Source organism: Oryzias latipes, chromosome 20, assembly GCF_002234675.1.
Source record: "Oryzias latipes chromosome 20, ASM223467v1".
Classification (NCBI taxonomy): Eukaryota; Metazoa; Chordata; class Actinopteri; order Beloniformes; family Adrianichthyidae; genus Oryzias; species Oryzias latipes.
In genome coordinates this window covers 7,930,150-7,948,427 of record NC_019878.2, presented here as the reverse complement: position 1 = coordinate 7,948,427, position 18,278 = coordinate 7,930,150, and the positions used below count along the sequence as shown (strand labels likewise).

Sequence of the window (18,278 nt, the reverse complement as noted above, 5' to 3'; positions counted from 1 at the left end):
AGTGGAGGTTAGCTATGATAGTATTTTCTAATAGTACCAAATTACCCTTGTGTTTTGATGGAGCTGATAAATGCTTTAAACTAGTAGTAGGCCTCTGTGAGTACGGTATCGGACTCGATCTGATAGTGTTTACCTAAAACCAGATGAGTCATTCTAGTGAAGCATAACCAAAGGTCCAATGTGAAATGTTAATAGGACACCATCCCATTTAGCATATAACACTCATCTGCCTTTACCGAGTCGCACATTTGGTCCGGCAGGGAGTTTTACGCCGGGTGCCCTTTCTGACACAACCCTGCATTTAATCCAGGGAGACCCAGACGTGGGCTCCCTTGTGGATAAATAGTTACAGTAACGGGAAGGGTCTTGCCCAAGGACCAACACTGAATCAAGCTCATCACGCCCCCTGGAAAATAAACCCTGGTTTCCCATGCGTCAGGCCTTCACACAGCCACCTAAACCATTCGGCTGCTATGACACTGGACAGTATGACCAGGGTTCGGCTGGAATTATTAAAAAAACAAACAAAAAAAACATCTTGAAAGCCTTTGTTTAAAGTCAAATATTACAATCATTAAGCTTTTCTAAGGCTTTCCATTTGTTATCTATAGGCTCTCAAATATTCATCGAAGAGCCATCCAGGAGGGGACCATCGACATGAAAAGATGCGCGACTCCGCAGATGTCACTCCTCCCTGCAAAATGCTCAGGAGGTCCGACAGTCCTGAAAACAAACACATCGACGGCACAGGGCACAGCAGACCCAAAGCTGTCCACACACACCGGGCCAGAGACAAGGATGGAGGTGAGCAGATGAGCGGGCTTTAGCTTTTAAACTTGGGTGTTTGACCAAGGATGGCTGTTTAACACAGGGTTTGGCAAGCTCATCAACATAAACACAGATCAATCTCAATTCACCGTGTGATCTAGTTTTAGATGCCTTCATGCAGGTCACTTTACTCCTAGACGCGCTTACCAAACTATTACTTGTGTGTAGACATGCTAAATTCATTTATTGGTTTCATTAGGTATGCTGTGACTTTAAGTAGCCTGGATAATGAAGAATAGCGGGTGCTCAATCTAGGCTGTTTTTGTGCTTTGTTAATGGTTTGTTTTTGTTTGGAAATATAAAGACTCTTTCAGCAGCTTCAGGTCATTTGATAGATTTCTTCAATTATACATATATTATATTTTTTTTTCTTGCAACAGATTTGGGACATTAATAGTCACAGCCTTTATGAAAATGAGCAGTATCAGCAGAACCGTCCTTACTTTCTTTTTTTTTTTTAGTAAAAATTCTCATAATTGGAATAGACAATACTGATGGAGAATTTAAATTATTTTTTGTCAGCAAAGATTGCTTGGTAATTTTTTCATGAATGTATGAATATGTTGGGCAAGACCTATACATTTAAAGGGCCTTTCAGAGTAAACTGTATCCATGTATATGATAATATATCATCTTTGGCACACTAAAGAACACATTTGTTTATAAAATATTAGTTGTTTTTGTAGTCAATTTTCCTACCCGGAACACAAGACGTCTCAATCTTAATCTCTAAAGCTGAACTCTTAAAAAAAAGCATGTCGTGTTTACCAACCAAATGCTAGCAAAATGATTCTCTTTGTGCATCAAAATATGAAACTGAATAACAAAAATTAACTGAAATGAATAGAAGATGGGTGAACTAAATACTATCAAGTATTTATCAGAATCAGAAATACTTTATTGATCCCACACGTGGGAAATTTGTTCGTTACCATAACAACTGACAGGAAAAAAAGAGTAAGAATAATATAAAAAAAGAGAACAAGGAAAATGTGGTATAATTTAAAGAGCTATTTACAAAACAGTGCAGGTAAAGAGATGTGCAAAAGAAATGTGCAAAATAAAGAAAATTACTAAATAACTAAAGAAAATTTAGTTCACTCATCTTCTATTCATTTAATTAGACTCCCATATTGTAGTTTTATAAAAATGGATGCATTTTCTTTTGACATTCACCATTTGTTTTTTGCAGCTTTGTTTTAGCAACTTGGATAATTATGTGTTTGAGAGGAATAATACTGTATCACAGCCATAAACAGTCACATTTAGCAACATTTTTAAGATAAAAATCAGCTATTGGTTGAGTAATTAACACAACAACACTTGTGCGTTTACATTTGCGTTCAGCGAGTCTTTTCAGGTAATATTTATAGTGAACTGGTGATGAGAAATTTATCCGTGGAGCTTTCCAAAATAGTTCCACCCAGCTAATGTTTGTCACTGTGTTTAACTAGATTCTGTTGATTCTGAATAAAGACAGAAATGGCTTTAAAGTTAACATTTTCTCTACTTTCTCTAATGCTCTAAAATCTATTTTTTTATCCTTCTGAAATATTTCTAATACAATAATTATGTAGCTGTACTGGATTCTGTTGGATTCTGTTACTCTGCAAAATGAGAGTGTGCTGTCAGTTGTCTTGTAAACATCAGAGACTTTAGACCAGGGGTCGGGAACCTATGGCTCGCGAGCTATATATGGCTCTTTTGATGGTCACATGTGGCTCGCAGACAAATCTTTAATTATACTTTTTTTTTCATTAGACCAGTCCTTCTCGGGCGCGATGCGATGCCAGAGGCGCACAGTCGTAGCGGTGCTTAGAGAGAGAAATCTGCGCCAGCACTATAAGTTTACAATTGTCTATTATTTCACAGAGTTTGTACCAGCCGGAAACCTGTGAATTGCCGTGCCTAAAGCTGCGCGCTCCCGTCTCTGAGAAAGAGCGCACAGTTGCGGAGACGGGATGTGTGAGGAAGAAAGCAGAGGGTGGGGGTGAGGGGTGGGGGGGACCGGCAGCAGGTGAAACGCGCAGGGATTGTAAAAATGTAAAACCCGCTGCCCGTCACTCACTGCAGCGTGTGAGTGTGTGTTTGGCTCCAGGTCTGCATGTGAGCAGTCTGTCTCACATCTACAGAACATTCATACTAACCTACCATCACGTTTAAAGTCTCAACGCCTGCATGAAGCAGAAACTCACCACGTATAAACCAGACTAGACCATCAGCAAAACTACAACGAGAAATACTCATCATTTATTAGCAACAGCATAACGATGTTATTAAAAAGAATCCACAGACTTATTGTACTTTAAAAATGTTGAAATTACATCAAATGCACACATTCATTTGTATATTTAGTTTTAAACATATTGTCGCGGACTGAGTTTAACTTGGCTGTTGGGCCGCGTTATAAGTTCTGGGGCCTGTTTCAGAAAGGAGGTTCAACCAACTCTGAGGTTGAACTTGAACTCTGAGTTGGTCAATCGGGAGATTAACAACTCTGAGTTTTCTGTTTCAGAGAAGCTGATCCGAGTTAGGTCAATCAACTCTGAGTGGACTGATTCGGAGTTTAGCGTGCGCACCGCGACTATAAGAAGCCATTATCAATGGAGCGCAGATATCACGAGTCACCATGGCAACCGTGAAAAAAAGAGGTCTGCGTATTTTTCGCCAGCTGAACTTGACGTGCTGCTGCAGAGTTACAGTGAATATGAGCACATATTCCAGAAGAAAAGCAACACCGCTGCATCTGCAAAACAGAGACAGTTAGCGTGGGAAAACATTGCTGCTCCAGTTAATGCGCAAGTTTGCATTTAAATCATTGTTATAAAATATTGGCTGTAATAACTTTTTAAATAGCGTAAGGAGTGAAATAAAAAATGGCGATATTTAGGTGTACTTTTGAAGTGTCATTCCTGGTGTAATTGCATGAAATGCTGCATAGTGTACAGAACCAATCTGGGGGGGAAATGCATTTAACGTCAGTAATGTTTAGAGGACTTTTTTGTTAACCTCCCCCTCTTGCAAATGTTGGACAGTTTAATATTAATACATGCAATTGTGTTTTTAAAAGTGAACTTTTGTCTACTGTTGAACCTTTCGCTGCGCGAAGACTTCTCCTTTCTTTTCTCTCGTCTTTCCGACCGACCGTGGTCAGAAGCGCAGGGGAGATTTCCTTCAGGGCCGAAGGGAATTCTCCTTCGGGGTTCACTTCCCGTTGGAAACCCTCAACCTCCAGAGCGGATTAAGAATGACTCCAAAACAGTTATTCTGGGAATGACACCTTCTCTTTATTTAACTAAGTGCTCCGTCCTCCGAACACACAATATATTCCACGCACACACCTCCGCTCCGTGCTCACACACCCCCATCTGCACCTGCACTCCCACCCCGCTCAGCACACACACGCTGCAACACTACCCTTGTATTGGTCAAGTGGTATAGGTTTATATGGGATTAAATTAAGCAGTACTAGCAAATTGTGTTTCCAAAAAGTAATTGTTACATTAATCTAATTCAATGTCCCTGATTTCATTTTCATGTAGATGCAATCCTGCAGGAATTAAAAGAACATGGCAGCAGCTAAAAATGAAGTATAAAAACATAATTCAATCAGGTCAAATTTGAGCATGTCATGGATGTAGGCTTTGTTGACAATATTTGACATATGAAACATCTACATAGCAATACATATCTAATGTTGTTTTCATTTTGTATATGTAATTGACAGCAACGAAAAACGGTAACGCTCAAACAAAAACGTATGGAGCAATGACAAAATATTGAGTCTTCTCAAAATCCTCGTACGAGGTAAATATAATTCTCTACGAATTAATGCAGCCTCCTCGTCTATTGGGTCCTCCAAAAAAGAACAAGCCATTCTTGTCACTTAGACCGTCTCTGTCTGTGTGACGGAAATTTGGGCAATGAAGGTTAAAGCGAAAAATACCACTTCGTCTTTAAAAAGGGGAGGGGACTGGCAGAAACCTTGAGTTCAGAGGATAAAACCTGCTCCCGACCAGGTTAGGTTCACAGCATAAGTAACCATGGACACTGACTCCGAGTAAAAGTTACCTCTCTTTCAGAAACGGGTTTGACTTACTCTGCTTTCTCTGGTTTAACAAACCTCCCATTCTGAAACGGAAAACCCAGGGTTTCCCTGATTCCAGGGTTAACGCACTCAGAGTTTACACTTAACCTCCTTTCTGAAACAGGCCCCTGGAGTTCATTGAACGCATCAAGCAGAGCTGCTGATTGGCTCTCAGTTCTGTCGCTCATCCTGTTGTTAGGTAATTTGGACCAATGGGGTTCAGCTATGGGCCGAATAGGGGAAATGGGAGGGCATGAGCAGGGGAATATAAAGTTGGGAGAAACGCTCTCGTCTCGGCGGGGCGGATTCAGGAGTTGCTGAATTAATTGTACGGCGTTTGTTGCGGTCTACAGTAACCAGAATAAAGAACCCTAAAAGAGGTTAAGGCTCGGTGCCTCAATGTGGGAAAGGGACACTACATTATTGTATGGCTCTTTCGAAATTACATTTAAAAATATGTGGCGTTTATGGCTCTCTTGGCCAAAGAGGTTCCCGACCCCTGCTTTAGACCTTTAGTGTGGAATTTGTTGTTGGTTTGTTTTGAAATTTGAACCATGTGATATTTTTGTCTTTAAGTCCCCCTTTGGCATTTTTTTAAATGTTCCAAGTGTGGTTTTAATTATGATTATGAAGTTTTTAATCAATATCTCACATCCTTAAAAAGCTATATTTCGTGTTTATGTGAAGTAGGGTTGTGCCGATGGACGATACCATTGTCCATCGTGATGTCAGTCAGCCATCACGATGGAGAGACACCGTCATGATGCCGCGCTGCCACGCTGAGTCGACACCATAAGCCGCGGTTACATGTGCAAAATATCTCGATCGGATCAATGGTCGGAATAGAATCCAACTGTGTACATGGGCCCAGAGAAACCTTTTCCGATTATAACAAACGTTCACATGGTCACACTTTCGGTCGGAATAAATCATTCGCACATGCGCAGTAGTGTTTGAAATACCGGAAGAGGAAATGAGTTCCACTGAGAAGCTACATACATAGATATGTCAGCTCTGTAATATACGAGATGATCTTCTAAACTTGCTTTTATTATTGTTACGGTTATTATGAAGCGCCTGTTCGCTCATCATTTTAATTTTAATCCGTGTGGTCAGTGCTTTTTCTGTTGAAGAATGGAGCTGGAAAAAGCCAGGGATGAGAGAGGCTAACACGGGATAACAACATTTAGCCTTTGATGAACTTAAAATCCACACATAGCGCACACGTAACAAGCATTCTCCCTTCCCCTCAAACACAAAGTCCGTTTACTATGCTCAGAGACACGGTTGCTCTGTCCACCGGTCCACTTGACTAATCTATGGAAGCGATTCTGTAGCAAAGAGGTGGTGAACACGTGGCTCTCGAGCCGCATGCGGCTCTTGGCCAATGAGCGTGCGGCTCTTTGCGTCTCATCATATTTTCTATATACGGTGCCTCATTTCATTATTTTTTTCCCTCTTAAACCACACTCAAACCATCACAGGGTATTACAAATAAATAATAATAAAAGTAATTTGGCAGTGTGTGTTTGATGCTGCTCCCGACACATACGTGACCGCCAATCATTTGCGCAGGTTACGCCCAATGCCGGAACACATAGGTAAACATTTGATGTGCGTGCAGACCGTTACCCTCATGGTCAAAATGGTTAAATTCAGAATATAAAGATAAACACAGGACGTTTCTGGAAGAATGGGAAGATTCTTACTTTTTTACTGAACAGAATGGCAATTCACGATGTTTATTATTATCATGAGCTTTTGGAAGCAGTAAAATTGTTCATGGCAGAAACAAAGCGTATCCCGGAAAAATTAAAAACTTCCTGATCTGACACAAATTGTCTCTATAAACAAGTTGTAGCTTTTCAAAGTGCACATTCAAAACGGCCATCATTCCACTTTCCTTCTTTGCGCGGTTCACAGCAGAAAGCTACAATCCAAATGAATAAAGCGCAGAACGTGACGCTGCTTGCACAACTGGACGGAAACGACCGCAACGACTGAAAGAAGGCCCTGTTACATTTAGGAGAACGGAAGAATACCCGTGTGTAAATGAGCTGCTCTCAAGCTGCTGTTGATGTTCTCCTCAATACATGTCTGCCAGTCCCTGTTTTTTACCTTGAAACACGTGAAATCAAGACACAGCTCCGTTCTGACCGACACTCACGTAAGGAACCGATCAGAGAGGCTGCGACTGGCCTGGGGGTTAGCACCGCCTTCAGCCCCTAAGACTCATGGGAAGTGGGGAATTTTAAGTGTAAAACCAAAAGCCAGGGAGCTGTTAGCAGAAGTGACTTTCATGCCGTTTGGCTGTATGAGTGAGTGTTAGTTAATGAGCTTTTGATGTGGACAGAGGGGGCGTGAAAAACACAGCCAGTTTAATGGTAACTTATCACTTGTTTGCTTCCTACATTGAAGAATGAACTGAGTCATTGCAATGTATTGACATTTAATAAATTATTTGCTTTTAATGCAAAAAGTCAGTCATTCAATTTTAAATAAAAAAACATAAAAAAGCAAGATATTCTAATGAAGGTAAAAATTTATTTAAGTTGCACACAACTGAAATGTAATGTATTTAACGTTGTGTATTATGGAAAATAATACGGCTTTAATTGCGTGTTTGTGTGTACGTCTTGGCAGATCAGTGTGTGGTGTGGCTCTTTGACTCTCGCAGTGAAAAAATTCGGCTCTTGGTGTCAAACTTGTTCGCCACCCTTGCTGTAGCATAATTAAAAATAAAAGTCAAAACCAGAATATGTTTTTTCATTTTCAAAATGAAGCTGCATTTTTTGATTCAAAATTAAAATGAAAAAGCATTCCTTCAAAATGCTTTTTCATTTTCTTCTTCAACACCACTTATTCTGTCACTTAATTAAAATGATAATGAAAATAGTATTTGACATTTCATTTTCAAAAGGTTCTCTAGTAAATGTGTAGCAAAATTCATTTAGAAATGTCTAATTTGATCATTAAAATGGATTAGCAGAAATGCTTTTTAATTTTCAAAATGTAACTGCATCAAATGACTCAAAATTTAAATGAAAAAGCAATCCATCAAAATGCTTTTTCATTTTATACTTTAACATCGCTCATTCTGTGACATAATTAAAGCGAAAATGCATAGAGGGGATTGCATTTGCGTTTTCACATTCACCCCGCAAAACTGTAGCAAAATCCTATACCAGTCAGCATTTCCAGGGGGGAGGCGGGGCGATGACATCAGTACTCACTGTCCTTCTGCGCTCTTTTCCCTCCCGGCAGCGTTGCTAGATTGGGTGGTTTTGGTTCTAAATTTGCGGGTAAAAAAGGCTTTAGGGGAGTAGGCAAAATTTGAGGTATTTTAGGGTCGGTCTGGCAGTTCTTATTTCCCCCAGAAAATATTTTACCGGACTGTGTGGCTGTTGGAGTTCAGCGAAGCTTCTATGTACTAGTACTCTGTGAACGCACCAGGCTGAGTGTGGGAGGAGCTACCAACTTATGTTTTTAGCCAGTTCTCTACATGGAGCATGTCTGTGTCACTCACTATCTCACTTTCAATGCATGGAAGACACAGAGATTATTGAGAGATCAGGTTTATTTATTTTGAAGAGTTCTACATGGTAATCATGTTTCCGTGTTCGAGTTCATCCCAGAGATTCTCCCAGAGAGTCTCTGCTTCAGCTTCCAGGCATGACGCCCACTGCAGGCTGCGGTTTTCCATCTCTCTCTCTGACTGAGTCTGAAAGCTTGCTGTCCTGCATTAACCCTTGAGGGTTACTGAGGGTGACTTGCTCGTTGATGCATTTAAACTCCGTACTGCGGGCATAATGCCACAATGTGCATCTTGGCTGTAAATATGTGGGAAAAACTTCAGCCATTATTTTGTCTGGACGCGATTGGAAACACAAATTCACATGATTGCACGGTTTCTCAGGATTGCCCGAAGCGGCACTTCCGCCTTCAAAAGCCGGCTCAAAGCTACTCTTCTGCTCAGAGACTCGGTTCTCCCGGGAGACACAGTCAGACGGACTGAGGTCTGAAGCGTAAAAAAAAACAGAAAATGTTTTTAAACATAAGTGCGACTCATACTCCAGTGCAGCTTTTAATGATTTTTTGTTCTTTATTGTTATACATCTTTTTGTGTCAGGTCTGCAACTTGTACTCCAGAACAACTTGTAGTCAGAAAAAAAAGGTAATTCATTTTAAGAAGATTGAACATCTCCTTTAAGGCGTTATCAGAATGGAGATCGATCAGTTGTAATTTTTGGTGCCATTTCTGGGTCTCATGAGAAAGGACACCACCAGCTGAAGTGACTCAATATACAACACAATTCTTCATGTAGGTCTGACAGGAACTTTGTTTACATGTTGCCGGGCCTCTTTCAATGCGGTTACAAATCAGTAAAGGACTTGCAGGGCTCCAGACTAACTTTTTTCACTAGGAGCACAGTGGCCCCTAACTGAAAAATTTAGGGGCGCAACCAGAAAATTTAGGGGCGCATACCGTAAATCAACATTCTAACCAAATCTACTAATTTCCACTGTATTACTAATAAATACTTTAATAATAGATGCAGAAATTACAATGTGCTGTTTCAAATGCAGTGTCACATTTTATTCTGCACTTTTGAAGATGCAACAAGAAGGTAAACTGACAGCACCATCGCTGTCATGACAGTACAAATAGTTAAGAAAACGGATGGAAATTTATCTTTGACACCAAATAGGTGCAGCCAAGATGCACAACAAGCGTGTTTGAGATCACCCAGGTGGACTCAACGCTGCGCAGATCACCTGGTGTGAGACATATATTTTTGTTTTTGCTCCAACATCAACTGTCAATCATCACAAAAATATCGCGAGAAAGGGGTGGGAGCAAGGGGCAAACCTACCCGGACACAGCTGGAAACTAGAGACTACAAAACAATGCATTATGGGACATGTGTCCTGATGGTTTTTGTAGTGGAGTGATTAATTAAAATAATTTAAAATACCAATTCATTAAAAAAGGCTACATACATCACAAAACATTAAAATAATCATAAAATATATAATAACACAGATCATACTAAGGGGGAGAATAATATGAAAACTAAATTGAATGTTAAGGACAACTCCAACTGTTGTCCTTCAGTCTTGCTGCAGATTTGCTTTCATCTCTCAGCCCCCCCGCCTGGTGTCCCCAACGATCCAGGCGAGCCGCCGGTTCATCTCAAACACGTCTATCGTTGCATTTTCCCCACGTATTTTCAGTGTGTCTAAAACTAATGTTGTTTTTGCTCGCACGTGTTTAAAGTTCAAGCCCCGTTAGCTGTCACGCATGTAGGTGTGGGACATTTATTCTCCTCAGCTGACCCGACCCCCGCGGGAGCGGTGTGCTGCCGTAACCCGTTTGATGCGCCGCCGTAACCAAAACCTAAACCTTCCTCCGGGTCTGTGCGGCCCAGAGAAAAGTTCAGCACGGACTGCATGTATGTAGAAAATTACGAGCGAATAAATACGTTCAAAAGGAAAGTAAGGAACTCCTTAATGTGGTCCGGGGAGGGGGCTGTCAGGTTTCCTGCTTTCAAACCCTGTCATTGTCACGCCCCCAAGAGTCATATACCCCACTGTGATTGGTTGGTCAGCTCCGTGCACGACGATGAAAAAGTGTCATTCATACAAACTGGCGGGCTGCAGTAACATTAAACCTTCATATTAAGGCGGGGACCGCAAAATATCATCTTGGGGGCCGCAAAAAGCCAGCGGCCGCGAGTTTGAGACCCCTGCTGTACACTCTGGCACTGGTACACTAGCCGCAGGTCGGAAGAACGAATCAATAATTCGCTTACCCATAGCTCAGACGCACATATCAGGTTGTGATATTTGTCTCAGTTTCCTTCCCACAGATGTTTACGCGCGCTTGAATATCTCTAGGCCCCGACTGACCCAGGACCGACTGACCCATGTTCAACTGCTGTTCACATGGAACCCTTCTCCACTTCGGCCTTCAAAGTTCTCGTTTGAATATTTGCTACTACCACCAAGATCTGCACCCGCGGCGGCTCCACCCGGGCTCGCGCCCCAGGCTTCTGTGCGCACCGCGGCGGCCCTCCTACTCGCATTTTAGCCACTCACAGTGGCTTTCCCTATTCTTCTCACACGCAGTGGCCGCCTCACAGACAGGTATCACGCGAGAGTGTACGTGCTCGCGTTTCATGAGTATGTGCGCGAGTGTGTGTGTCTGCCTGCATCCGTGTGGCTTGCGTCTCATTGATTATTTCATTGATCATTGACGTGCCCCTTCCACGTTTGATGTATAAAAAATACGAAGGGTGGGGGGGAGGCAAATTTACTGGTCGCACATGTGCGACTGGATGTAAAATTCAGTCGCACACTCTCAAATTTTGGTCGCAAAATGCGACCAATTGCTCGCAGTCTGGAGCCCTGACTTGTCTGGGATTTGCTTTGAAAATGAAGTTAATTTGATTTTGAATGAGAAAATATTTTTGTGCATTAAATGTCAGGCTTGGAGCCTGACTTGCAGCTCATTCATTTATGTCTGGATGTCAGCAGCGAAAGCTGAAACTCTAAGCCGTGTCACTCAGGTCAGGAAAACCATCAGCTTTTTGAGGGAGCTCTAAAAAAGAAGAGAAACTCCTGTTTGAGGTTTTTGACCTGGTATCCCCAAATGTAACCAGTAGACATTAGAGCGGTAAACCAAGTTCTTGTGATTAGCATCAGTTTCTTTAACCCCTTAACATCTAGAACCGTTTACACAGCTAACATAACTCCTACAGATTCTGACATACATGAATCTGTTGCAGAGAAAAGCGGCTTTTCGGCATATTAGAGAGGAGCCAAAATGAAAAGCCCTCTTTTGTCAGCATCAAAATCGGTGGATTCGCGATGGTGTAAACCAGGGGTTGGGAATCTTTTTGGCCAAGAGAGCCATAAACGCCACATATTTTTAAATGTAATTTCGAAAGAGCCATACATTTATGTAGTGTCCCTTTCCCACACTGAGGCACGGAGACTTAACCTCTTTTAAGGTCCTTTATTCTGGTTACTGCAGACCACGACAAACGCCGAACAATTAATTCAGCAACTCCTGAATCTCTCCCGGTGAGACGAGAGCGCTTCTCCCTACTTTATATTCCCCTGCTCCCGCTCCAACCCTCCCATTTCCCTTATTCGGCCCATAGCTGAACCCCATTGGTCCAAATTACCTAACAACAGGCTGAGCGACAGAACTGAGAGCCAATCAGATCGCTGCATGATCCGTTGATTGAACTCCAGAACTTATAATGCGGCCCAACAGCCAAGTTAAACTCAGTCCGCGACAATTTGTTTAAAACTAAATATACAAATGAATGTGTGCATTTGATGTAATTTCAACACTTTTAAAGTACAATAAGTCTGTGGATTCTTTTTAATAACATCGTTATGCTGTTGCTGATAAATGATGAGTATTTCTCGTTGTAGTTTTGCTGATGGTCTAGTCTGGTTTATGCGTGGTGAGTTTCTGCTTCATGCAGGCTTTGAGACTTTAAACGTCATCGTAGGTCTGAATGTTCTGTAGATGTGAGACAGACTGATCACATGCAGACCTGGAGTCAAACACACACTCACACGCTGCAGTGAGTGACGGGCAGCGGGTTTTACGTTATTACAATCCCTGCGCGATTCACCTGTTGCCTGTCCCCCCACCCTCTGCTTTCTTCCTCAATCATCCCGTCCCCGCAACTGCGAGCTATTTTTTCTCAGAGACGGGAGCGCGCAGTTTTAGGCACGGCAATTCACAGGTTTCCGCGTGGTACAAACTCTGTGAAATAATAGATAATAGTAAACTGATCATGCTGGCGCTGATATTTCTCTCCAAGCACCGATACTACTCCGCGCCTCTGGCATCGCATTGCGCCCGAGAAGGACTGGTCTAATGAAAAAAAGAAAAAAAAAGTATAGTTAAAGATTTGTCTGCGAGCCACATGTGACCATCAAAAGAGCCAAATATGGCTCGCGAGCCATAAGTTCCCGACCCCTGGTGTAAACGGTCAGAGTTACGGTTTGTCAAAGAGGGTGTGTTGTTTAGGTGTTGCTGACGACATCTCTGATGTTAAAGGGTTAAGAAGTTGATGATAAATTGTATAAATACATATCAATAGCATGTCTTGTATGTCTGCATTCAGCTGGAGGAAAACACAAGTATCAACCAAAGGCGCATTTACCGTAAATTCCGGACTATAAGCCGCTACTTTTTTCCTGCGCTTACAGCCTTGCGGCTTATTCAGTGACGCGGCTAATTTGTGGATTTATTTGAACGGCCGCCTTGAACGTACTTTTGATCTCGGAGCTGGGGTTGAAAGCGCAATCCAACTCCAAGTAACAAGTCATTTGTTTTTCAACACACCTCTAAGCAGCCAAACAGCATGGACCTCACTTCAGGTCTTAGACACTTCAGTCATGGTTCAACAAAAAGAAACATGCATGGCCAGCCGCATCCCAGAATCCTTTGGTGCCATTGGACCCAACGTGCACGTGATCGCCACTACAATATGATGCAGCTTTCAAGTTAAAAGCAGCGTGAAAAAATCCACGATCACCAACGGGTTTGGAAAAGCCGGTCAGCTGCGTGACGGATAGAACAGCGCATGCTCAGGAGTGAATTTACCTCAGAGTCATAGTGACACTAGCCCATCTATTAGCAGCTCCGTAATATGAGATGATGTTCTCCTGCTGCTCGTTCACATAGAGCTGCGGGACAGATGGCAGTCTGAAGGCTCCCACACGTAAAAACTCATCCTCTCTCGCCCGTCATCCACAAAACGCACAGTATTGAGTCCGATTGCTCTGCACAGACACGATTCGCTCCGTCCACCAGCAGCCGCGCGCAGCGACTGGGCGCCGCACAGAGGCGCACGTATCGCGCTCAGGCGCGTGCTTTTCAGTTGCCGCTGCTTTATTTTACTGGTGTGTTTTTTTTAACCAGCCCTGTTACTACCATAACGCTGCCGCGACACAAGCGCAAGGAGAGCTGCTCTCTCGTTCGCCCCTCTCACCACCGCTGCTCCTTGCTCATTCAATAAACACTGACAACAGTGTGGTGACCCAGGGAATAGCCCCGCCTTAACCCCCTAAGACTCATGGGAAATGGGGAATCGCGGATGTAAATTTCCTCATCATAACTGAGGGATGTAATGTTGATTATATGGTAACTGTAATTTTATGTATGATAACTCAATTGTCAATAAGTTAAAAAAAACTTAACATACACACAAAAAAAACCATAACTGAGGAACTTGTGATCAGGAATGAGGTCCATGCTGTTTGTTAAATGTGGGTATCTTCAAGTACATGAGCTGATGCTATGCCGACTCCTCCCACAGTGGGGTTAAAAGCAGTATTTAGTCTGGGAGTCTGGACATGCTGTGACAGGTTGGCCGCATTGCTGATTACACGCGGCTTGTACACTGCTGTGGCTTATGTGTGTATGAAGGTAGCTCAACACGTGAAAATGAGTGGGTGCGGCTTGTAATGGGTGCGCTCTATAACCCGGAATTTACGGTACTCTTTCTGGTTTGGTCATTGAAAATCTGCTAGAATGATGATGGTAAGCCTGATGCAGCTGCAAAGTTTTAAAATGTTCCAGTTGTAGCTTGCAAAAAGCTATGAAAGTTTGTCCAACATGAGTAAATGACACAGAATGAGGTTTCTTCAAAGCATAGAAGCATTAAAAAATGCTTTTAAAATCAATTGCTTTTACCAGAAAATGTTTAAGGTAATGCATCATCACCAAGTTTGTGCTTGTAGTTCTGATTTAAATGCATTTAATGATTCCTCTGTTGGTTTTCTTCAGTAACTACTTGCCTTTTTTCTTTTACTTCTCTACAAACATTTATAGTTTGCAAATACTGGAAGGTGGTCACTGATGTCAGTCCTCAGCAATCCACTTTTTATTCTGTTTTCTAGGCAGTTTGTGAATATATTGTCTATAAATGTCGCTCTATTTGTTGTTATTTTGCTCGGTTTGTTGATTAATGGATAGAAGCTTAAACTGTACATTTTATGAGTAAAATCTTCTGTTGTGATGTGATTGTTTTGTTTCAACAAATCCATATCAAAATTGCCACAAAGAAATATTACGTTTTTGGAGATATTAGCCAACATGTTTTCAATGGTACTTGTAAAAGTTTCAATGTTTGATGCAGGGGTTCGATACACGCCACTGACGTTACTCTGTTCCTCCATACTGATCTCTACAGATTCCATGACATCATCAATACAGCCAGACATCATTTCCACAACTTTGTGTTTAAGACTGTTGTGTATATAAAGAGCCACCCCCCCGCCTTGCTTATTTTTCCTGTTCCTGTTCACAAAGTGAAAATCATAGCTCTCAAGCTAGAAGTGCAAGTCCTTTATACACGGCTGAAATTGTTTGATTTATGTTCTTAATGCTGGAGAGTTAAACCTATTATTAAAAATAGATTCATATTTTAAAGTCTTTTGTATTTTTAATCAAATCGTTTTGTTTTTTTAATGGATAAAGTTGTGGTTGACGATTGAGGTAATTACTTTTAGGTACTTCTGACTGTAAGCTAACTCAAGCAGGAGATGATCTGCTTGGCATTTCACTGAGTTTTGTCTTTTTGTCATGGGCTGTTCCTTCTGTGTTTTCTCTTTTAGGTACCAGTTATTCACCACAAGAAAACTCTCACAACCATACTTCCCTTTATAGCTCCAACTCGGTTTCAAATCCAAACAAGACCTCAGACGCAGTAAGTGCTCCCCTCTGCTTTAGACAATGTGGACCAATGACTTGCTAAACATTGCTCACCTGGTCCTTAGTGACTGTTGCACCAAGATTTGAATATTTTATGCTGTCTTAATCTTTTGGTTAATTTTTTTTTTAATTCATTCCGTTAAAATAATTGGTGGTCATTCCTTCCTTTCAGTTTATTCTTCAGCTGTGTTCACACCGACTGCGATTCACGCGTTAGGGGCATCCAATTTTTAATCTTAAACTAATGTACGGACGTGGTCAGAGGTCCTGCAGCGCAATTAGGCGTGTGGCATCTACATGATTTGGGCGTTGCATCGAGAGTTCAAATACTTTGGCAAAAAAGACGCCTCGCATCAACCAATTAGGGACTCAGCTTTTGCCCATGACTTCTTGATGATGTCATCAGGGGGTGAAGTACAAAACCAACATGAAGGGGAATCGAATTGTTCTCCTCCTGAGCTTCATATTTTTTTCCATACTTTTATTTTCTAATTCTCTTATTCTTATTTTTCTTTTTTCCTTACTCGGACTAATGTGAGGCAGCAATTCGTCACACTGGGTCACCGAGAGACAGAAGTACCGCTGAAAGCGCCGTCTTTCAGACGACGCTCCTTCAGTAGATGGGGGGAAGCTCATGTACTGGGAGAATCTGAATGACCTAATGGAGACATGATTACCAATGTTTTTTTATCTGGAAAATAAATGAACCTGATCCCAACATCATCCGTGTCTTCCATGCACTCTAAATGGGATATAGAGACATGTATATCCCATTCACGTAGCGATGAAGTTAAAAACTTTGGAGAGTAGCTCCTCCCACATGCGTCTGGAGCATCACGTTCATGAACACAGTTTTTGGCAAGGGTCCAGTGGCAAATTTGTCACTCATCAAAAGAAATGCGCCTGACACAGATTTGACACATGAATCACCTTCGGTGTGAATGTAGCGTCATACTAATGACAACATAAAAATGCTTCAGTTTTAAAATGTTAAATGTAGATGTAAAGTAAATTCACACTGACGATGAAGGGTTAAAGGGGACTTTTCTGTCATAGGAGAGCTAATTCTCCCCTTCTGCTTCCATCCCATCCTCCTTTGCATTTTAGAACAGATTGCCGGCTATTGCATCAGACCTCTACCAAAACACCTGTCTGTCTGACAGGAAGCCATTTGTTTCTAAGTTTGTGTTCTTCTACTCAGCCTTTCGAGCCTGCTGATGACTGGTCAGAGCACATCAGTTCCTCTGGAAAGAAATATTATTACAACTGTAGGACAGAAGTTTCCCAGTGGGAGAAGCCCAAGGAATGGCTTGAGAGGTAGTTTTATGGTTTTTTTTCCACTAATGAAACAGTATTTGGCTTTGCACACTAAAGTACATTTGCACAAGTGTTGTTAAGCACAGATCTCTAACAGTGTTGTTGTATTTGCCGCTTAGAGAACAAAGGCAAAAAGAGGCAACAAAGACTGCTGTTGTCAACAATTTCCCAAAGGACAGGGACTACAGAAGGGAGGCTATGCAAGCAACAGCAGCCCCTGGCTTTACTGGTCCTAGTAAGTGTTGCACAGATCTTTTCTGACTCATCTCACTAAATCACACTTACTTTGTTTTATTGGTCAGACTGTTAATTATGTTTTAACCTAGCAGCTAGTATGGCTAATGCTTAGCAGATAAAACATTTTGTCAGGCATGTCAAATGTTTTGATCATATTACAGGTCTTCGGTGTAAAGAGCATTCTACTCATCACTGAATAACAAAGTTGTAGATTATTTCTCACAGGTCACTGGATATTATTTAGCTGTCAAGTTGTGTGGTGCCTCTGGTGCTTATAGGTCTATAAATCAATTACCTGATTTAAAGCACCTGTTAATATGGGCTGATTGCAAATCTCTTCCAGAAAACAAGAAATTAAAAACTAGTGATCCTTGGGGTTTACGGTTCAGCCATGATCTGTCGCACCCCTACCTTACAACTAGGTTTTATCTGATGGAATTGCACTGAAATTACTTATATACAGTAATCCCTCATTTTGGTGCAGGAGCTGCGTTCTAAAAATAACTTATAATAGACAAAATCTAATATTTGTGCAATGATTTAAGGCTAAATCCCCTCACTACACACTATACACTTTTCTCAGTCAGACATGAACATTTTTACACTTTTCTCTCGTTTAAACTCTCAAAGTTCAAACCTTCATAGGAAAAATAAGTTCAGGATTGTAGAATGAGACCAAAGATCTGCTGAAGGCTTTCTATACAAGAGAAACGGCACAGAGATTGACTGTGAATGCCTTACAACCAATCAGGACACGAAACATAATGTAAAAAAAAAAGCAAAAGGCATGCAAAATTGCACTTAAATGTTAAGACAGCAAAAGATCGACAGCGATATTGAGGGACCACTATACTTCACAGACGACCTCACAAATAAAAAAGTTTTTTTTGTTTTGGTAAATTATTTTGACAAAATGCAAGTGTGAGCTAATATATTATATTCTTTTGTGACTGATATGTTTAAGTGATTTTATTAGAACTGAAACTGGCAGATTACAGTTAACATAGTTTTAGCTCTTTGTTGGGCTAGAAAAACGTATCAGTAGTGAATGTTTCAGATCCAAAA

The 18,278-nt window shown here is 41.4% G+C and overlaps 1 protein-coding gene across 2 annotated transcripts in view; it reads left to right on the top strand.

Annotated features, from left to right (window-relative positions):
• Window positions 1-18,278, top strand: part of wac (WW domain containing adaptor with coiled-coil) — a 33,053-nt gene that overhangs the window by 1,133 nt on the left and 13,642 nt on the right. For both annotated transcript variants that reach the window (XM_020712509.2, XM_004080884.4), the window contains exons 3-6: window positions 612-804; window positions 15,563-15,654; window positions 16,861-16,976; window positions 17,096-17,211. In XM_020712509.2, the coding sequence (XP_020568168.1) occupies window positions 612-804; window positions 15,563-15,654; window positions 16,861-16,976; window positions 17,096-17,211 (517 nt within the window). The remainder of the gene's footprint in view (window positions 1-611; window positions 805-15,562; window positions 15,655-16,860; window positions 16,977-17,095; window positions 17,212-18,278) is intronic.